This window comes from Drosophila rhopaloa, unplaced genomic scaffold, assembly GCF_018152115.1.
Source record: "Drosophila rhopaloa isolate 14029-0021.01 unplaced genomic scaffold, ASM1815211v1 contig_115, whole genome shotgun sequence".
Taxonomy (NCBI): domain Eukaryota; kingdom Metazoa; phylum Arthropoda; class Insecta; order Diptera; family Drosophilidae; genus Drosophila; species Drosophila rhopaloa.
Genome location: NW_025334990.1, coordinates 12559136 through 12574168, shown reverse-complemented (window position 1 = coordinate 12574168; position 15033 = coordinate 12559136). Strand labels below are relative to the sequence as shown.

The 15033-nt window shown below is 41.3% G+C and overlaps 2 protein-coding genes across 4 annotated transcripts; one reads left to right on the top strand and one right to left on the bottom strand.

Annotated features, from left to right (window-relative positions):
- The first annotated feature begins 325 nt into the window (after nt 1-325).
- On the top strand, nt 326-14102 carry LOC108040655. 3 transcript variants are annotated; one of them, XM_017118220.1, is made up of 7 exons: nt 326-408; nt 7730-7999; nt 9020-9259; nt 10948-11944; nt 12572-13000; nt 13060-13342; nt 13775-14102. In XM_017118220.1, the coding sequence occupies exons 2-7, from the start codon at nt 7780-7782 to the stop codon at nt 13967-13969; spliced, it is 2364 nt and encodes a 787-aa protein (XP_016973709.1). In that variant the 5' UTR covers nt 326-408; nt 7730-7779; the 3' UTR covers nt 13970-14102. The 3 variants fall into 3 exon arrangements, with proteins under 3 accessions (XP_016973709.1, XP_016973710.1, XP_016973708.1); XM_017118221.1 differs by lacking the exon at nt 326-408 and adding an exon at nt 4583-4611; XM_017118219.1 differs by lacking the exon at nt 326-408 and adding an exon at nt 4599-4782.
- On the bottom strand, nt 594-2346 carry LOC108040657 (facilitated trehalose transporter Tret1-2 homolog). Its single transcript, XM_017118222.1, has one exon. It carries the CDS (start codon nt 2287-2289, stop codon nt 955-957), a length of 1335 nt encoding a protein of 444 aa, XP_016973711.1. The 5' UTR covers nt 2290-2346; the 3' UTR covers nt 594-954.
- Nucleotides 14103-15033: the final 931 nt, after the last annotated feature.

Genomic DNA, 15033 nt, shown 5'->3' with positions numbered 1-15033 from the left:
TCAAGCGAGTGCTGGTCGACTTGCGAGCGGACGGAGTAACAGGTGGCCCATGCAGACCCAGGTCCTGATGATGCGAGAGCAACAGTTCGTTCCCGGAATAGATATGTGCTTTCGGCCTGGAGCTGCAGCCATCACATGTTCCTGGCCATGCGCAGTGGCCGGAAAAGCGAACGAAGTTTCGATTCCGCTGGGGAAATGGCAGACTGTCAGGCGGGAAGCTTTTGCCCATTTACCTGGCTATTTGCTATTTACTATCTGATTGCATCCGCCATCAAAGTGCATTTATTTTGGGTACAAAGCCAGCTCATTTGCAGTTCGTTATTGGTTTCGGTGAAGTGCGGTTTGGCTTTCCGTGGCCTGAGTAGTTTTGGTTTTTTGATTCTGCAAGGACCGAGCTGCACCAGAATGGTAAGTCAGCAGTACAGTCACTTAAATAGTCAAATTCAACAGGTGGCACATACGCCGATTATGTCGGAAAAGTGCACTTTTGATATATTAACAGACTTAAGTATTGAGCTAAAAGTTATTTATAAGCTAGAAAATAAAACTGTGGTTGTTCCATCCAAATATTTAAATTTTAATACTGACGAAAGTGCCTTAAAAAGGTGTGCTAACGCACATTTTACAAAATAATTTTTAAATTCCTCTATCAAAAAGGTAAAATTTGTACATTAAAATGAAGTGATTTAACAGGATACTTTGATCCAAAGGGATTCGAGATGCGCCGACTATACATTGTCATTTAAGGCATTGGTACTTCGGACATTATTATCCTAGGCATGATGAATTGTCCATCTAGGCACTGGTACATATTCCTCATTCTCAGCACTTGCTGCTCTTGAAAACCTTATAAACTTAAAAATTTACATGACTAGTCAAAAATTTATCAAAGATCTATATCTGGAGATCTCTGAAGTAAGGAGGTGAAATTCATATTTCCTGATCCCAAGCAGACTACTCCTTCTTCTCACCCAGCTTGGCCTGGATCTCGTTGAGGGTCTTGCCCTTCGTCTCGGGGATCAGGAAGAGTACAAACAAAAAGGCGCAAACGGCGAAGCCAAAGAAAATTCCAAAACACGCAGTGGCTCCGATTTTCTCGTTCAGCACGGGAAACAGCAAAGTGACGACAAAGGCACTCAACCAATTGGTGGTTCCCGCAATCGATCCAGCCAGGGCCTTCACATCCTCCGCAAACAGCTCCGCCATCATCACCCAGGGAACAGGACCAAAGCCAAAGGAGAAGCCGATGATGAAAATGCAGATGGCTATGAGGGCCAGCCAGCCGACATCCGAGGACAGGAGCAGGCCAAAGTACAGGGCCATGGTCAGGGTGCTGGCGCCCATCATGAAGGACGAGATCAGCAGCAACATCTTGCGACCCAATCGTTCGATCAGGAAGATCGAGACCACGGTGGAGCTGGCCATCACCACCCCCACGATAATCGTAGAGAAACGTGGTTCCAGCGACGATCCCGCCGACGTGAAGATGAATGTTGTATAGAAGATGATCGCGTTGATTCCCGTAAACTGTTGGAATATCATCAGTCCAATGGAAAGGAAGAGCCCCTTGAGCGTGACCTTGCGGCACAGCGTCTTCCCAATGCTCGTCTTCTCCTTCTGGCTATCGAGTGCCGCATCCTTTAGCTCGCCACTCACATCCACATCCTTGCCACGCAGGAACTTCAGCGCCTTCTCCGCCCGCTCGGTTTTGCCCTTCTGAGCCAAATAAACTGGCGACTCGGGCATGCACATGAACATCAGGAAGTAGATCACGGGCAAAATGGCGCAGGCAATGCTCAAGTAGAGGGTATTCACAAAGGCTCCCACCACAAACGAGTAGAGGACGCCGTGGACGATCAGCAGCTGGAAGAAGCAGCCCATGATGCCGCGATACTTGATCTCGGCTATTTCGGTGGTGTACATGGGACCGGCCACGCAGAAGGCACCACCGCAGAATCCCACAATGAAGCGTCCGACCAACAGCATCGAGATGTGCACCGCCGCGATGATTAGCAGCCAGCCGATCACAAAGGGCGGCAGCAGGCAGAGCATCGTCACCTTGCGTCCGATCTTGCCGATGAGGTAGCCCACCGGGATGCAGGAGCAGGCCGCTCCCAGCGTCATCAGGGATCCAACCAGACCCCACTCCGCCGTATCGGGGGCGAAGCTGTAGGCCACCTCCGCCTTGATCTCCTCCTCCGCGGGTCCCGACCAGCCGATCACGGCGCCCAGGCAAAAGGCTCCAAAGGCGGCGATTAGGCCCACTATAAACTGCACGGCAGCCGACATATTCAGTTAAAAAAGTAATAAGCAAAAATAAAAAAACACAATATATATAAACTTATGTATGACAGATTGGAAACTAGGTGAAAGAAACAAGTAACAAGTTCGAATCAAAATCGGAACATACTTAGATATTTATTTGCCTTACTTTTAATCGCATTATACTTTTAATTTGGATTTGGTTTGAATTTTCAGAGATGTGCCCTTTACTGCGTTGCAAACTTTTGACTAAAAATATAATTTCGTCTGCAAGATTTTAACACAAAACTAACATGAAAATGGGTCTAAAATTTGAACAACGTTAGATTGAAAATTTTTAATGCAGATCTTTGGAGAATTGAATCACAAATCTTTAGAGGTATGCAACTTTGGAATCGGATTAAGTTTGGCAAAGTTATGGCCTCTCGAAGTCCCATGTTGGGTCACTCTTTTCCAAAACATCGAAAACTAAGAAATAACTAACATGAAAATGGGTTCAAAATTTGATAAACGCTAAATTGAAAATTTTGAATGCATATTTTTAGAGAATCAAATCACGAGTCTTTAGAGGTATGCCACTTTAAAATCGGATTAAGTTTGGCAAAGTTATGGCCTCTCGAAGTCCAATTTTGGGTCAACGTAAAACAAGTCATTGAAAACTAAGAAATAAGTAACATGAAAATGGGTTCAAAATTTAATAAACGCTAAATTGAAAATGTTGAATGCATATTTTTAGAGAATCAAATCACGAGTCTTTAGAGGTATGCCACTTTGGAATCGGATTAAGTTTGGCAAAGTTATGGCCTCTCGAAGTCCAATGTTGGGTCAACGGAAAACAAGTCATCGAAAACTAAGAAATAACTAACATGAAAATGGGTTCAAAATTTGATAAACGCTAAATTGTAAATGTTGAATGCAGATTTTTAGAGAATCAAATCACGAGTCTTTAGAGGTATGCCACTTTGAAATCGGATTAAGTTTGGCAAAGTTATGGCATCTCGAAGTCCAATTTTGGGTCAACGTAAAATAAGTCATCGAAAACTAAGAAATAACTAACATGAAAATGGGTTCAAAATTTAATAAACGCTAAATTGAAAATGTTGAATGCATATTTTTAGAGAATCAAATCACGAGTCTTTAGAGGTATGCCACTTTGGAATCGGATTAAGTTTGGCAAAGTTATGGCCTCTCGAAGTCCAATGTTGGGTCAACGGAAAACAAGTCATCGAAAACTAAGAAATAACTAACATGAAAATGGGTTCAAAATTTGATAAACGCTAAATTGTAAATGTTGAATGCAGATTTTTAGAGAATCAAATCACGAGTCTTTAGAGGTATGCCACTTTGAAATCGGATTAAGTTTGGCAAAGTTATGGCATCTCGAAGTCCAATTTTGGGTCAACGTAAAATAAGTCATCGAAAACTAAGAAATAACTAACATGAAAATGGGTTCAAAATTTGATAAACGCTAAATTGAAAATTTTGAATGCAGAATTTTAGAGAATCAAATCACGAGTCTTTAGAGGTATGCCACTTTGGAATCGGATTAAGTTTGGCAAAGTTATGGCCTCTCGAAGTCTAATTTTGGGTCAACTTAAAACAAGTCATCGAAAACTAAGAAATAACTAACATGAAAATGGGTTCAAAATTTGATAAACGCTAAATTGAAAATTTTGAATGCAGATTTTTAGAGAATCAAATCACGAGTCTTTAGAGGTATGCCACTTAGGAATCGGATTAAGTTTGGCAAAGTTATGGCCTCTCGAAGTCCAATTTTGGGTCACTCTTTTCCAAGACATCGGAAAATAAGAAATAAATAACATGAAAATGGGTCAAAAATTTGAAATTCAATAATACCATCTGCAAGGAAATTCTAATTATCCGTATTGTTTGAAATAGAACAATTTTTTAAATCGCCAATTTTCCAACTTTTAAGTACAAGATGGCATATTTCGGAAGCATACCGAACTTTTTATGTTGCAAAAATATAAAGGTCTATTTTAGCAACACATTGCTAATTGCTATAGAAAATCCCCCACATGAGTTCATTTGAAGTACCATATTTTTCCGGTGTAAGTTTTGGCCATCTTCAGCCTGTTCCCATCTCTTTCTGAACGAAGCTTGGCTGCAGCTGAAAGCTCCTAGCGGCTCTCTCTCTCTCTCTCTCTCTCTCTCGCTAAGCCTCCTTTCCGATGTCCGCCCCTTTTTGCACATACCAACTCCCACTCACGAGGACAAAGGCTCTCTCGGCGAGCTTCGCATCCTGTCGGCCCTCGTGGGTCCTGTATAAAACGAGGAAGCTCCGCAGACTGGCCGACACTCTTGGTTCCGCCTTGGCTGAGCACAGAGGTGGGTACAGGTACAGTGCTAACTGGCTGGCAGCGACGAGCGTTTCCTTTATGGTGTTGGCGTAGGCGTGACGCCATGTTGTGAAAAGTGTCTGGCAAATAGTGAAAAATTCACACGGAAAACTGCACTCGAACGTCGCGAAAACAAACAACAAAAGTCAAATCAAACCAAGTGAGTTGAGAAAAGTGCAAACTTTTCGGCCAGTGTTTGTGTGTGGGGGGAAAATTACGCAAAATGCTGCACAGGATTTTCCATTTCCATTGATTTCGCTGGTGGGCGTGTGTGTATATATATATATATAAATGTATTTATATTTGTGTGTGGGAGGAAAAGCCAGAGCCAAAATAATTGCGTACAATTTATTTGCAACTCGCTTTATTCACTAATTGGACAATGGAGCTGATGAATTGTTTGTTGGCCTGTTGACAAAATACCTCGGGCATTTTCCTGAACAACTGATACATACACATGCTCGCAAAAAGTTGGCTAACAAGTTGGTGACTTTCCCGAGGACGGGACATCTACTTCGTTGGCTTTAAATATTTTAAGCCAAAAAGCTTTTCCCGGCCCCCTAATTAGCCGCTTCCTTTTGCTGACAGAATGCATTCACTTAGTCGCCGGCAAAAAGCCCGATTCAATTTGGCCCAATTTTCCCCAAAAGGATCTTTTTTTTTTCCTGGCGCAAAACGACCCATGGATAAATGTATGTCTGTAGTAGAGAAGTAGTATCCATGGTTGCTGCGACAAATTCAATTAGGGCGCTAATTTAAATGCCCTGCTGGGTCGCATTTGTTCGCTCTGGAAATCTGATTGGCGAGAAAGAGCGCCTGCTCCACGGAAACTCAATAAATTATTACCACTGACTCTATCGTTTGATGTAGGGAAACCTAACCCGACAGCGGCATCAATCAATATTAATCATACGCCCCGTGCGACACTCAAGATGTGAGCCGTTGTTCCCTTACCCTTAATAACTTAGGGCTTCATTTCCTTGAATCACAGGAATCTGCGCTGGTATAGTGTGGGCTTCAACTTTTAAGTTTAACGTTTACATTAATCATACGCCCTGTTCGCCACTCAAACTATTAATCAAACAACTTCTGAACTGCGTTAGCTCGAATGTAAAAAAGATTTTAAAGAAAGTTAGCATTGCAAAAAGACTCTATTTTTAATAATTATTTATTAAACTTTGTGGAATTAAAGCACTTGTTTACTTAGTTGTTTAATTAGTAGTGATATAATACTTTGTTTAAGTATTATACTTTTTTTAAGCTCTGTTAATAAGAAACTCTGCAGCAATAGTTAAAGTATAACAATAAATATTATAATAATTCCTTAGCCATTTATGAAAGATTGAAAATTAAAAAAATTGTTATATTAGTTACACATGTAAAAGTGTTGAAGACAACCCTAACCAAAAGGATCCAGAATTTAAAGCTACCAATAATAGAATCTAAGTTTTTCACTTTTCTTTTGAGAAGGTTAAGTTATAATGTCCCTTAACAATTTAAGTTTTCTGTAAGCTAGACGATGGCTTCAGATATTGGTACCGCATCACCCCGAGCAACAGGCAGCAGAACAGTCCCTTGCGAGACTATTGCAATTGAGGGAAAATGAAATCTCCTTTATGCAGCTGCGTTTAATCTGGATTAGAGCCGAGGAGCAGACACAAAAACATCAACAACTGGGGGACTCGTTTTCTTAGACAAAAACCAGCCAAGCAGCAATAATACAATGAAAGGGGCAAAAGCGAACCAACAGCTGCAGGCGAGACGCAAATAGGGTTCTTCACCAGAGCGGGAGTGGCCATAGAAAAGCGCAGGAAAAGCCAAAGAACGTCGAATGAAAAGCGACGGCTGCCTTGACATTTAATGGGGGGAAAATGAAAATGAAAAGAAAAAAAAAATAAATAAAAAACGTGGCCACAGGTACGAGATAAGTGGAAAGAACTATGGAGCCGAGTGGGAGTGGGTGTGAGAGTGGGTGTGGAAGTGGCAGTGGCAATGTGATTACCATATATTTTCCTTCCAAGGCATATATTCTTTTCTAAGGAATGCGTAGCATACTTATGTGCGTCACCATAAAACCGAGAAAAACTGAAGAGAAACGGAGAAATAGAGACGGGATGAGCATTTCAATGGCAGTTGGCATCCGAGCAGCAATTCAACTTTCCCATAATTGTCAACTTGGCTTTTGTCAGCGGCCAAGAATGCTGGGTAAAAGTGCTCCGATGAAGTTTTCCCCCTCCATTTCGCCAAGGATGCTGGGTATTTGCAGGCACATTGGAATTTTATTGATTTATATATGGGCCGGGATCCTTTGTATATGCATGAGGCTGAGGGATTTGCTTCATTAGTTAGTCTGATGAGATGGGCGGAGTATTCAAATACCTTTTGCAGTCCGGAATTTCGGGGAACAGCTGCTCGTTTGCATAATTAAGCGGCGAAATATGGAATTTCACACGCCATCAAGTGGCCGCGAGAAGATGACACCTGATACACACTCACAAATACCAACAAAAACCCCACCCACACTCTGCCACACACACACACACTTGCACGGAAAGGACCTCGCTTTAAAGTGCAAATGTAATTAAAAGTTTTTTACGCACCTGTCGGAAACGTGTCGCGCATTAAAACCAGTTTAATGCTTTTTTTTCAACTCTAAGCCACCTTTTTTCCTTTGGCTTTTGTGTTCACTCGCTGAAAAAAAACGTTTTATGTAAGGCAACAATGCTTTTTGTATTGATAAAGCGTTGTAATCATTTTCCTGATTTATTATGTAAGAACGTTTTAGAAAAAAAGGATGATATAACTTATTATTTATAATAAATTTAAATTACCTTGTTGAAAAAATGTTATGTTTTAATTTGTTAAGCAAACTCATCAATAATATCTCTTAATCAATCTATAGCCATATGCTTATACAACATTCATTAAATTTGTTTAATAAAACTCTATAATAAACACCAATTAGCTTAGTTTAACAGAGGCGATAAATAAGCATAAATCATTTGATTGCAGCTAAATCAATTTTATGGTTTTCTAATAAAATTTCATTATAATCAAGTTATAATTTACCGAGATGCTGATACCAATTTTCCCCTCTACACTTGCAGATTTAAAACCAAATTTTCGAGTGAGTGGGAGGCAGTTGCTAGCGAGTCCAATGGCCAACCGAATTGTAGGCCCCGGTGGTGCCACCTCGCTGGTCCCACTAACGGCGCTGGTGGTGCTGCTGCTGGCGGTGGTGCAGTGCATCCAGGCGAGTCCGCAGCGCACCGCCGCCTTTTCGCTGCAGGCGGCCGTGGATGAGCTGCATCGGCGGGAGGCGGCCAAGTACCCGCTGAACGCCCCTCCACCACCCTCTCTAGATGACTGGGAAGAAGGTGAGTAGGGGGGAGTAGGGGTGAGGGGGGAGGGGTGGTTGAATCTTGCCGGGAAATTGGTTTCCCTTGGGAATAAATTGGAGACCTTCACCTTTGCGCACACGTTAACTGGCATAAGTTAATCAAGCAATTCCCCCAAGAAATTTGAACTTTGATTAACCTTCAAGTAAACGCAGGGCGGCACCTCTTAGACACTCTTATTTATTTTTGTATTTGGTATATCAATATTTAAGCCATCCCTTGTATTTGTTGACTTGTTATCTTGCTTTGGTTAAACGAAACTAGAACTTTATAGTTGGTTAATTGATTGTTTAAGGCTGTTCATGCTAAAATGCATAACTTTACTTGCCTAAAGTTAGGCAAAGTTATTATAAACAATGTCATTAAATAACTTCAAAAAGTTTTGTTGATTGAGCAATCACCTTTACGTCTATTTATCTTAAAAAGTATTATAAGTGTGCTAAGTCCGCTGTCTTGTTTAAATACATAGTTCAAAATCATCCGGTAATATGTTCAAGTTTAAAGTACAGTACAAAACTTAGAATGACTTAAAAACCAGAATGCTAAGAACATGTCACTTATAAAATCTATAGAAAATATTTATATTTGAGCCAGAATAATCTTGTTACTAGTGTACAACTATGCAGCCTTCATCCATATGCCAATTTCTAGATACATATGCTGAAATAATAATATTATTTGATTTATGTGACTGGGTTTTGGGATGGGCTGTCATCTGCATGTATCGAGATTATATAAGCGCAAGTCGTGGCCGAAATCTGAAAGTGATATCCATCCCAAGCAGATGGAGGAGGTGAAGAGGGAGTAGAGTAGAGGTAGACCCGCATGTGGAGTGCACGTGCCTTGGATAGCCGACCCCTAAGCACAGATTTTCCGGATTTTCCGGATTTCCCCCTCACAGTCACAGTCACATGTTCACCGTTCTTACTTTTCCTCGTTTTCGTTTCTTTTCTCTTTTGGCCACACCACCTCACCTCACCAAAACCCAATCCCGCACAGATGGCGATTTATTTGGCAAGAATAGGAATCGGAATCGCCATCGAGTTAATAAGGCACTTGGCAAGTACTTAGAACGCGACGAGGACAACTACGGTCCGGATCACAACCTGGGATTGGGCTTGGGTCTGGGATTGGGACTGGGATTGGAGGACGGAGGCGACTTGGGCGCGAACAATCTGCCGCTGGCCGATGAGAAGAGAAAGCGCTTCTCTTCTTTTCGGGAACGCGACGAGCAGTTCGGTAAGTAAAAACTACAGCACACAAAAGCACGCACTCGGAAATGGATACTCACTATGAAGGTCCTTTAAATAGCACTGCATCTACAAATGTTGTATACCAATTAAAAAAGTTAACTTTACTGGTGTATTATAAGTGCCTTTTGAGTATACACATTATTTTTTTAGTACCTGTGTTATGGAATTTTAGTTTAGTTTATTATCCCGAATACCTATATGATTTTGTTTATTAATCAAATTTTTTTAAATCTTATATAACATGTGCAAAGAAATGTATTACCATGTTTGTATGTATATACAACAATTTTTTTTTTCTTTTTTATAAATTTTTAGCTATGTTAGTATCACAATACCTTTTGTAGCATTAGTAAAAATTACATTTTAAAAAACAATTAGAATCAATTTTAAAAAAATGTTGAGACAAAAATAAGTTTTTGCAATTTAATCTTTTTCATTTGAATACTTAAATTTACATTTTTGAAACAATAATATTAAATAAAAGTCAATGGCATTATTGTCTTTTAAAAATTCCTAATTGCAATTACAATTAATTGCAGAACCTTACTGAAAAAGATATAAATATTTTTAAATTCTTCAATCAAATAATGATTATATGAGATTCCAATAATTTTATGTTGAGTGTAAGGCAAAAGCTCTTATGAGATGCACACCGAATTTTAAGAACAATCCTTTTAAGAAAAGCTTGATGGAAAACCACACTAATGGACAGTTTTTAGCACCTCACTCAAGTGGCTCCTTTTGAATGCGAATCACCGAAAATAATTTATGGGTCTAAGCCTTAAGTGCTATCATCCTGACCCAAACTGTGGCTATCTATGTGTGCTGGCGAGCATGTCCACTTGAGGCCACTCGATGGTGGGAGTGTGGAGTGGATAAGGCCAACAATGGCCTGGCTAAAACCACTTAGCTCCGATTAACTTGTGAGTGGCGAGTGGGAGGACGGGGTTGCTCCAGAGTCCCGATGATGAATGCAATCAACTGGAAGCGGCCCAGAACCGACAGATGCCGCCTGTCTTCCTGTCATTTGATTTAATGGCCGGCCCAACAACTTGATGCATGCCCCTCACACAACACGCACGGCTAAGATTTATCGACAGTCTCTATTCCTTAGCCTTGTTTTTCCAAGGTCAAATTGAAGTCATTTCTCAATGATTGGTGAAACTATTCATCGAGGTTTCCAGGTTTTTAAAACATTTTAATAGCACTTTATCTTGGAAAATTCAGTTGAAGAGAGATGGGCTATTAAACTTTAGGTCGAGCGATGGGGTGTTTTATCTTTAAGTTTTTGTATTTTAAATTTTCCATTAATTAACTAGATTATTTATGATGTATGTATGTATGATTTTTTTTTGTGTGTTGACTGGACTTAACTTTACATCATTATTTGTTCTAAAACCAATCATTTTTTAAAATATATTTCGATTCATTAAATTATATATATTTTAGCTATTTAACAATTAATATTAAATAAAGTTTATGAAGAGTATTTCAAGCAAAGGACTCTTCAATATCAATTTAACAAATGTTTAATGCAAATATTGTATTCAAAAAAAGTTATAAGAACTACTTATCCAATACCTATGTGTTTTTAAAGCCAAATTATTGGTTAATACATTCTGTAAACCATAGAGCTGCATCTTTGACATCCTCTTCACCCCCAATCTCTTCCAGATGGACCCGTTCCCTCGGCTTTCCGTGAGCGTGAGAACCAGCCATTGAATGCAGAGCCCGCACACAATGAGCTGACGGAGCAGTTTCTACGCGAGATCGAGGAAGCCAGGGATCGGGATGCAGTGCGTCAGTGGTGGCGCCACCTGGACCAGGCCAAGAGCCCGCAGGAGCCGGAACCACAGGATGCCGAACTGTTCGAGCAGAAGAAGCGCATGCGAGTGCCCCCGTATTACCTGTTGATGCAGAAGAAGCGTTCCTATCCGGTTCTTCCATGGCTCCCTTATAATGGTGACAAGAGGAAGCGCTTCCCGGTGGCCAAGCGGAGCACCACCAGCTCCAATTCGGACTCCCCTTTGGGCAGAACCGATGAGCGAGTGGCCCAGGAGCTGAGTGAACTGTTCGGCAAGCCCGGGGATAGCAAGTCACATCCCGAGGAGAAACGCAAGCGATCGGCGGAGGATCAGTCGAAGGCCACCACCCATCAACCTGAATCCGCGCCAGCCACGGCCACCGCACTGGGTGATATGCGTCTGGAGATCAACTTCCAGCGGGTGAATGTCACCACCAAGGACACGCCCACTCCAGCGCCCCCGGGAACTGGGGAAATGGTGCAACATGGCGGACATGCCGGCCATCACGGCGGTCATGTGGTGCCGGGAATGTCACCCGAGTATCGACATAGGAAACGCAGTGATCACGCGCATGGCGAGAATGTCGAGGATCCGGAGGCGGACGAGCACGACGAGGAGGGCGAGGAGAGCTCCGATGAGGATGACCATGATGAGTTCGACGAGGAGGACGGTGAGGGTGACCTGGAGGCGGAGGATGCGGAGGAGCGACGGCGCAAGAAGAAGCGCGCTGCTGCCAGTTTATCCGGCACATCCAAGCATTTGCATGCCCCCACCGTGGGTCATCTAATGCTCCGAGCCAAGAAGTCCATCGATTGGTCGCAGTACTTTGGTTTAGATCGCAAGAAGAAGTCCGCACAGAAAAATGAGTTAGTTGAATAATGAATATTTAATATTTTTATAGGGATACATAACTAACAAGAGAGAACGCTATAGTCGGGTGCCCTGACTATCAGATACCCGTTACTCAGGTAAAGGGAGTGCGAGGGAGATGGAGACAGAAACTTTGATCACGCATAACTTTTTAACGAATGGTCCGATTTAAAAAATTTCTTCTACATTTCGATAGGTATTGATAAACACAATAAAACTGCATTTTTACTTTTCCGAAATATTTAAATTTTTAAAATCGTATATAAGCGATTGTGGGCGTTAAAGGGGGCGTGGCACCATTTTGAAACAAACTTGCGCTGCGTAGGAACTTCTAAAATCTACATGCAAAATGCTAATCTTCTAGCTTTTATAGTTTCCGAGATCTCAGCGTTCATACGGACAGACAGACAGACAGACAGACAGACAGACAGACGGACAGACAGACGGACAGACGGACAGACGGACATGGCTAGATCGACTCGGCTAGTGATCCTGATCAAGAATATATATACTTTATAGGGTCGGAAACGCTTCCTTCTAGCTGTTACATACTTTTGCACGAATACAATATACCCTTTTACTCTACGAGTAACGTGTATAAAAATGCTTTTATATTTACATAGGGAACTCAAGAAACGCAGCGATTCGGACAGCAGCACCAACAATGATGACGACAACGAGGATGAGAGTTCTGAGGCGGAGAAAAGGAAGGTTGATTTCGATGTGGAGAAACTGGACAGCATGGACAGGAAGCTGCAGTCCATCGAGGACTTCATCATCGACGAGACCATCAAGTACACGGGTGCGCACGAAGGTCTGAACAGCAAGGAGGACATTCGCAGGATCAAGGATCATGTCCTCTCCCGCTTGGCCACCGCTTACAGTCTGGAGAAGATGCGTCGTGCCTTAGACAGACTCCGGAAATCGGTGGAGAACGAAAATCACCTGATGCACAATGCCATCGAACCGGAATCGGAGGAGAACGCCTTGGATTCCAACTACTGGCAGGCCAAGAAGTCGGTGAAGAAGGAGCAGGCAGAGGATCCTGCAGAGTAAGTTTACTTATAGATGAAAAATAGGACTTTAATTTATCCTTCTCATATTCCTTAAGGGATGCAAAGCCGCCCAAGGACATGGAGAAGAGAAAGCGCAGTGGTTACCTGCGCTATCCCGAGCAGCCAAACACCATGGAGGAGGCCCTCAGCCTGGGCAGCACCCCCTACGAAACCCTGAACGACGCCTATCTGGGCAACAAGAACTACATCGTGGGCTCCAATCAATGCCCCATCATCGAGTCGATGGCGGAGCGCTGTCGGGGCGTTGACCTGATCTCCGGCGACATTAACCAGGAGCTCTTGCCTCTTTGCGGCGTTCATCAGATATGCTATCTATGTGTAAGTTATCTCCCTAAAAGGGTTTAAAATGATTTTGATTTTTCTAAGTTACGATATATTTAAAAAAAATATTTATAATATTATGCATCTAACTAGTGTATAATAATAATAAATTAACTTTCATTTGATATAGAAGATAATTAAGATCTAACATGGCAAGCCATTTCGAATAGACTGAAAGTATAGAAATTTGTAAAAAAAACTCTCGAATTCTTTGGCTCAACCAATGGTTTAAAAATTAACAATTTAATAATCCACTATTACAGCTTTAGCTGTTCTGCTAAAGTTTTTTAAAACTAGTAAAATGCTGAAAAAACAAAATTGGAAATATCTCTTTATTCGAATAGTATAAAATATTTAAAGGATTTATATATATAAGTATTTATGAATTAAGAGATGTATTTCTATACTTATTAAAATTGTAATTTACAGGGTGCCTCGCAGGTGGCCTGCGACTATCAGTATTTGGCGGAGGCGGACGGCGTTTGCGGCGACAGCAATGAGTGCCAGTCGGCGGCCCGCTCCATCCTCATGATCCTGCGGGGATCCCCCGGCCGGCAGCTGGGACCGCGGGAGTGCTTGAAGAACCCCTGCTTGTACAGGGCGATGCGGGAGATCGGGCTATAAGCGGACTATTGCAGACTGCCGCCCAGCGTTTTCCTAACGTCTTTTTGTGTGCGTTTAAAAAGAAAAACCAAAATCTAAGTTGAAATTGAAATTGAAAAAACCGGTAATGCAACCCAGAGAGAGAAGATTAAAATATGAGCCCAAAAAAAGAAAATACAAACCAAGCTGAACTAGCAAAAATCAAACGATTGATTCAAAACTAAATAGTCGCATATAAAGACATAATATTTTGATGGATTTTCCTGTTCGCCCTAAAAGGCGGCAGCAGCCAACTAGAGTTTACCAGATACCTAAAGAGATACATATATATATATATATACAATTTCGATTCTGTGCATCGCAGTGGGCGCCCGATCGAGGCCCGATTTATTTCGTTTTAAATGTTCGGTGTGAAATGACATTTTTCGAAACGTATATGCAAGTTTTATGGATGTTTAAGTGTACAAACGTGATCATAATCGAAACAAACATATGCGTAATCAAAACATACAAGTTATTAATCCACAACCAGCTTTTTAAGTAATTTAATTCGCTTGACATTCGATGGAAAGCAGAGCTCACATTGGCAGCTAGTCCTACAGAGTAATCGCTAGATTTAGAATGCCTGTATTCGGTTTGACTTGGTAAATTGCGTACCATAAATATATATCGATTTTAGCCTACACCGAGGAACTATCTCTGCGAATCCCACATCCAGAGTAACTATATAGTAACTATCAGAGACTTCTCTCTCCCCGCATTACTTGTCTACAGATGAACATATACATAAATGTGTTTCAACGTGCTTACAATAAATGGACATAACTAAGACAAATATTTAAAGCTCTAACAAATCTATAGATGTGATTATTAATATACAAGGAGTTTAATAAATAAATGTATAAATCTTTTAGGGCAGCATATACCAATCTGAACAACAGCAAGACGTTTGGTTGCAAAATCAAAATATTATTAATGTATTTACATAAACGAATATATATATTTGAACTTGATGTATATGCTACAGTTTGAAAAACAAAACAAAACAAGCCGTATTTGAAAATATTTATTGCTATACAGTTATC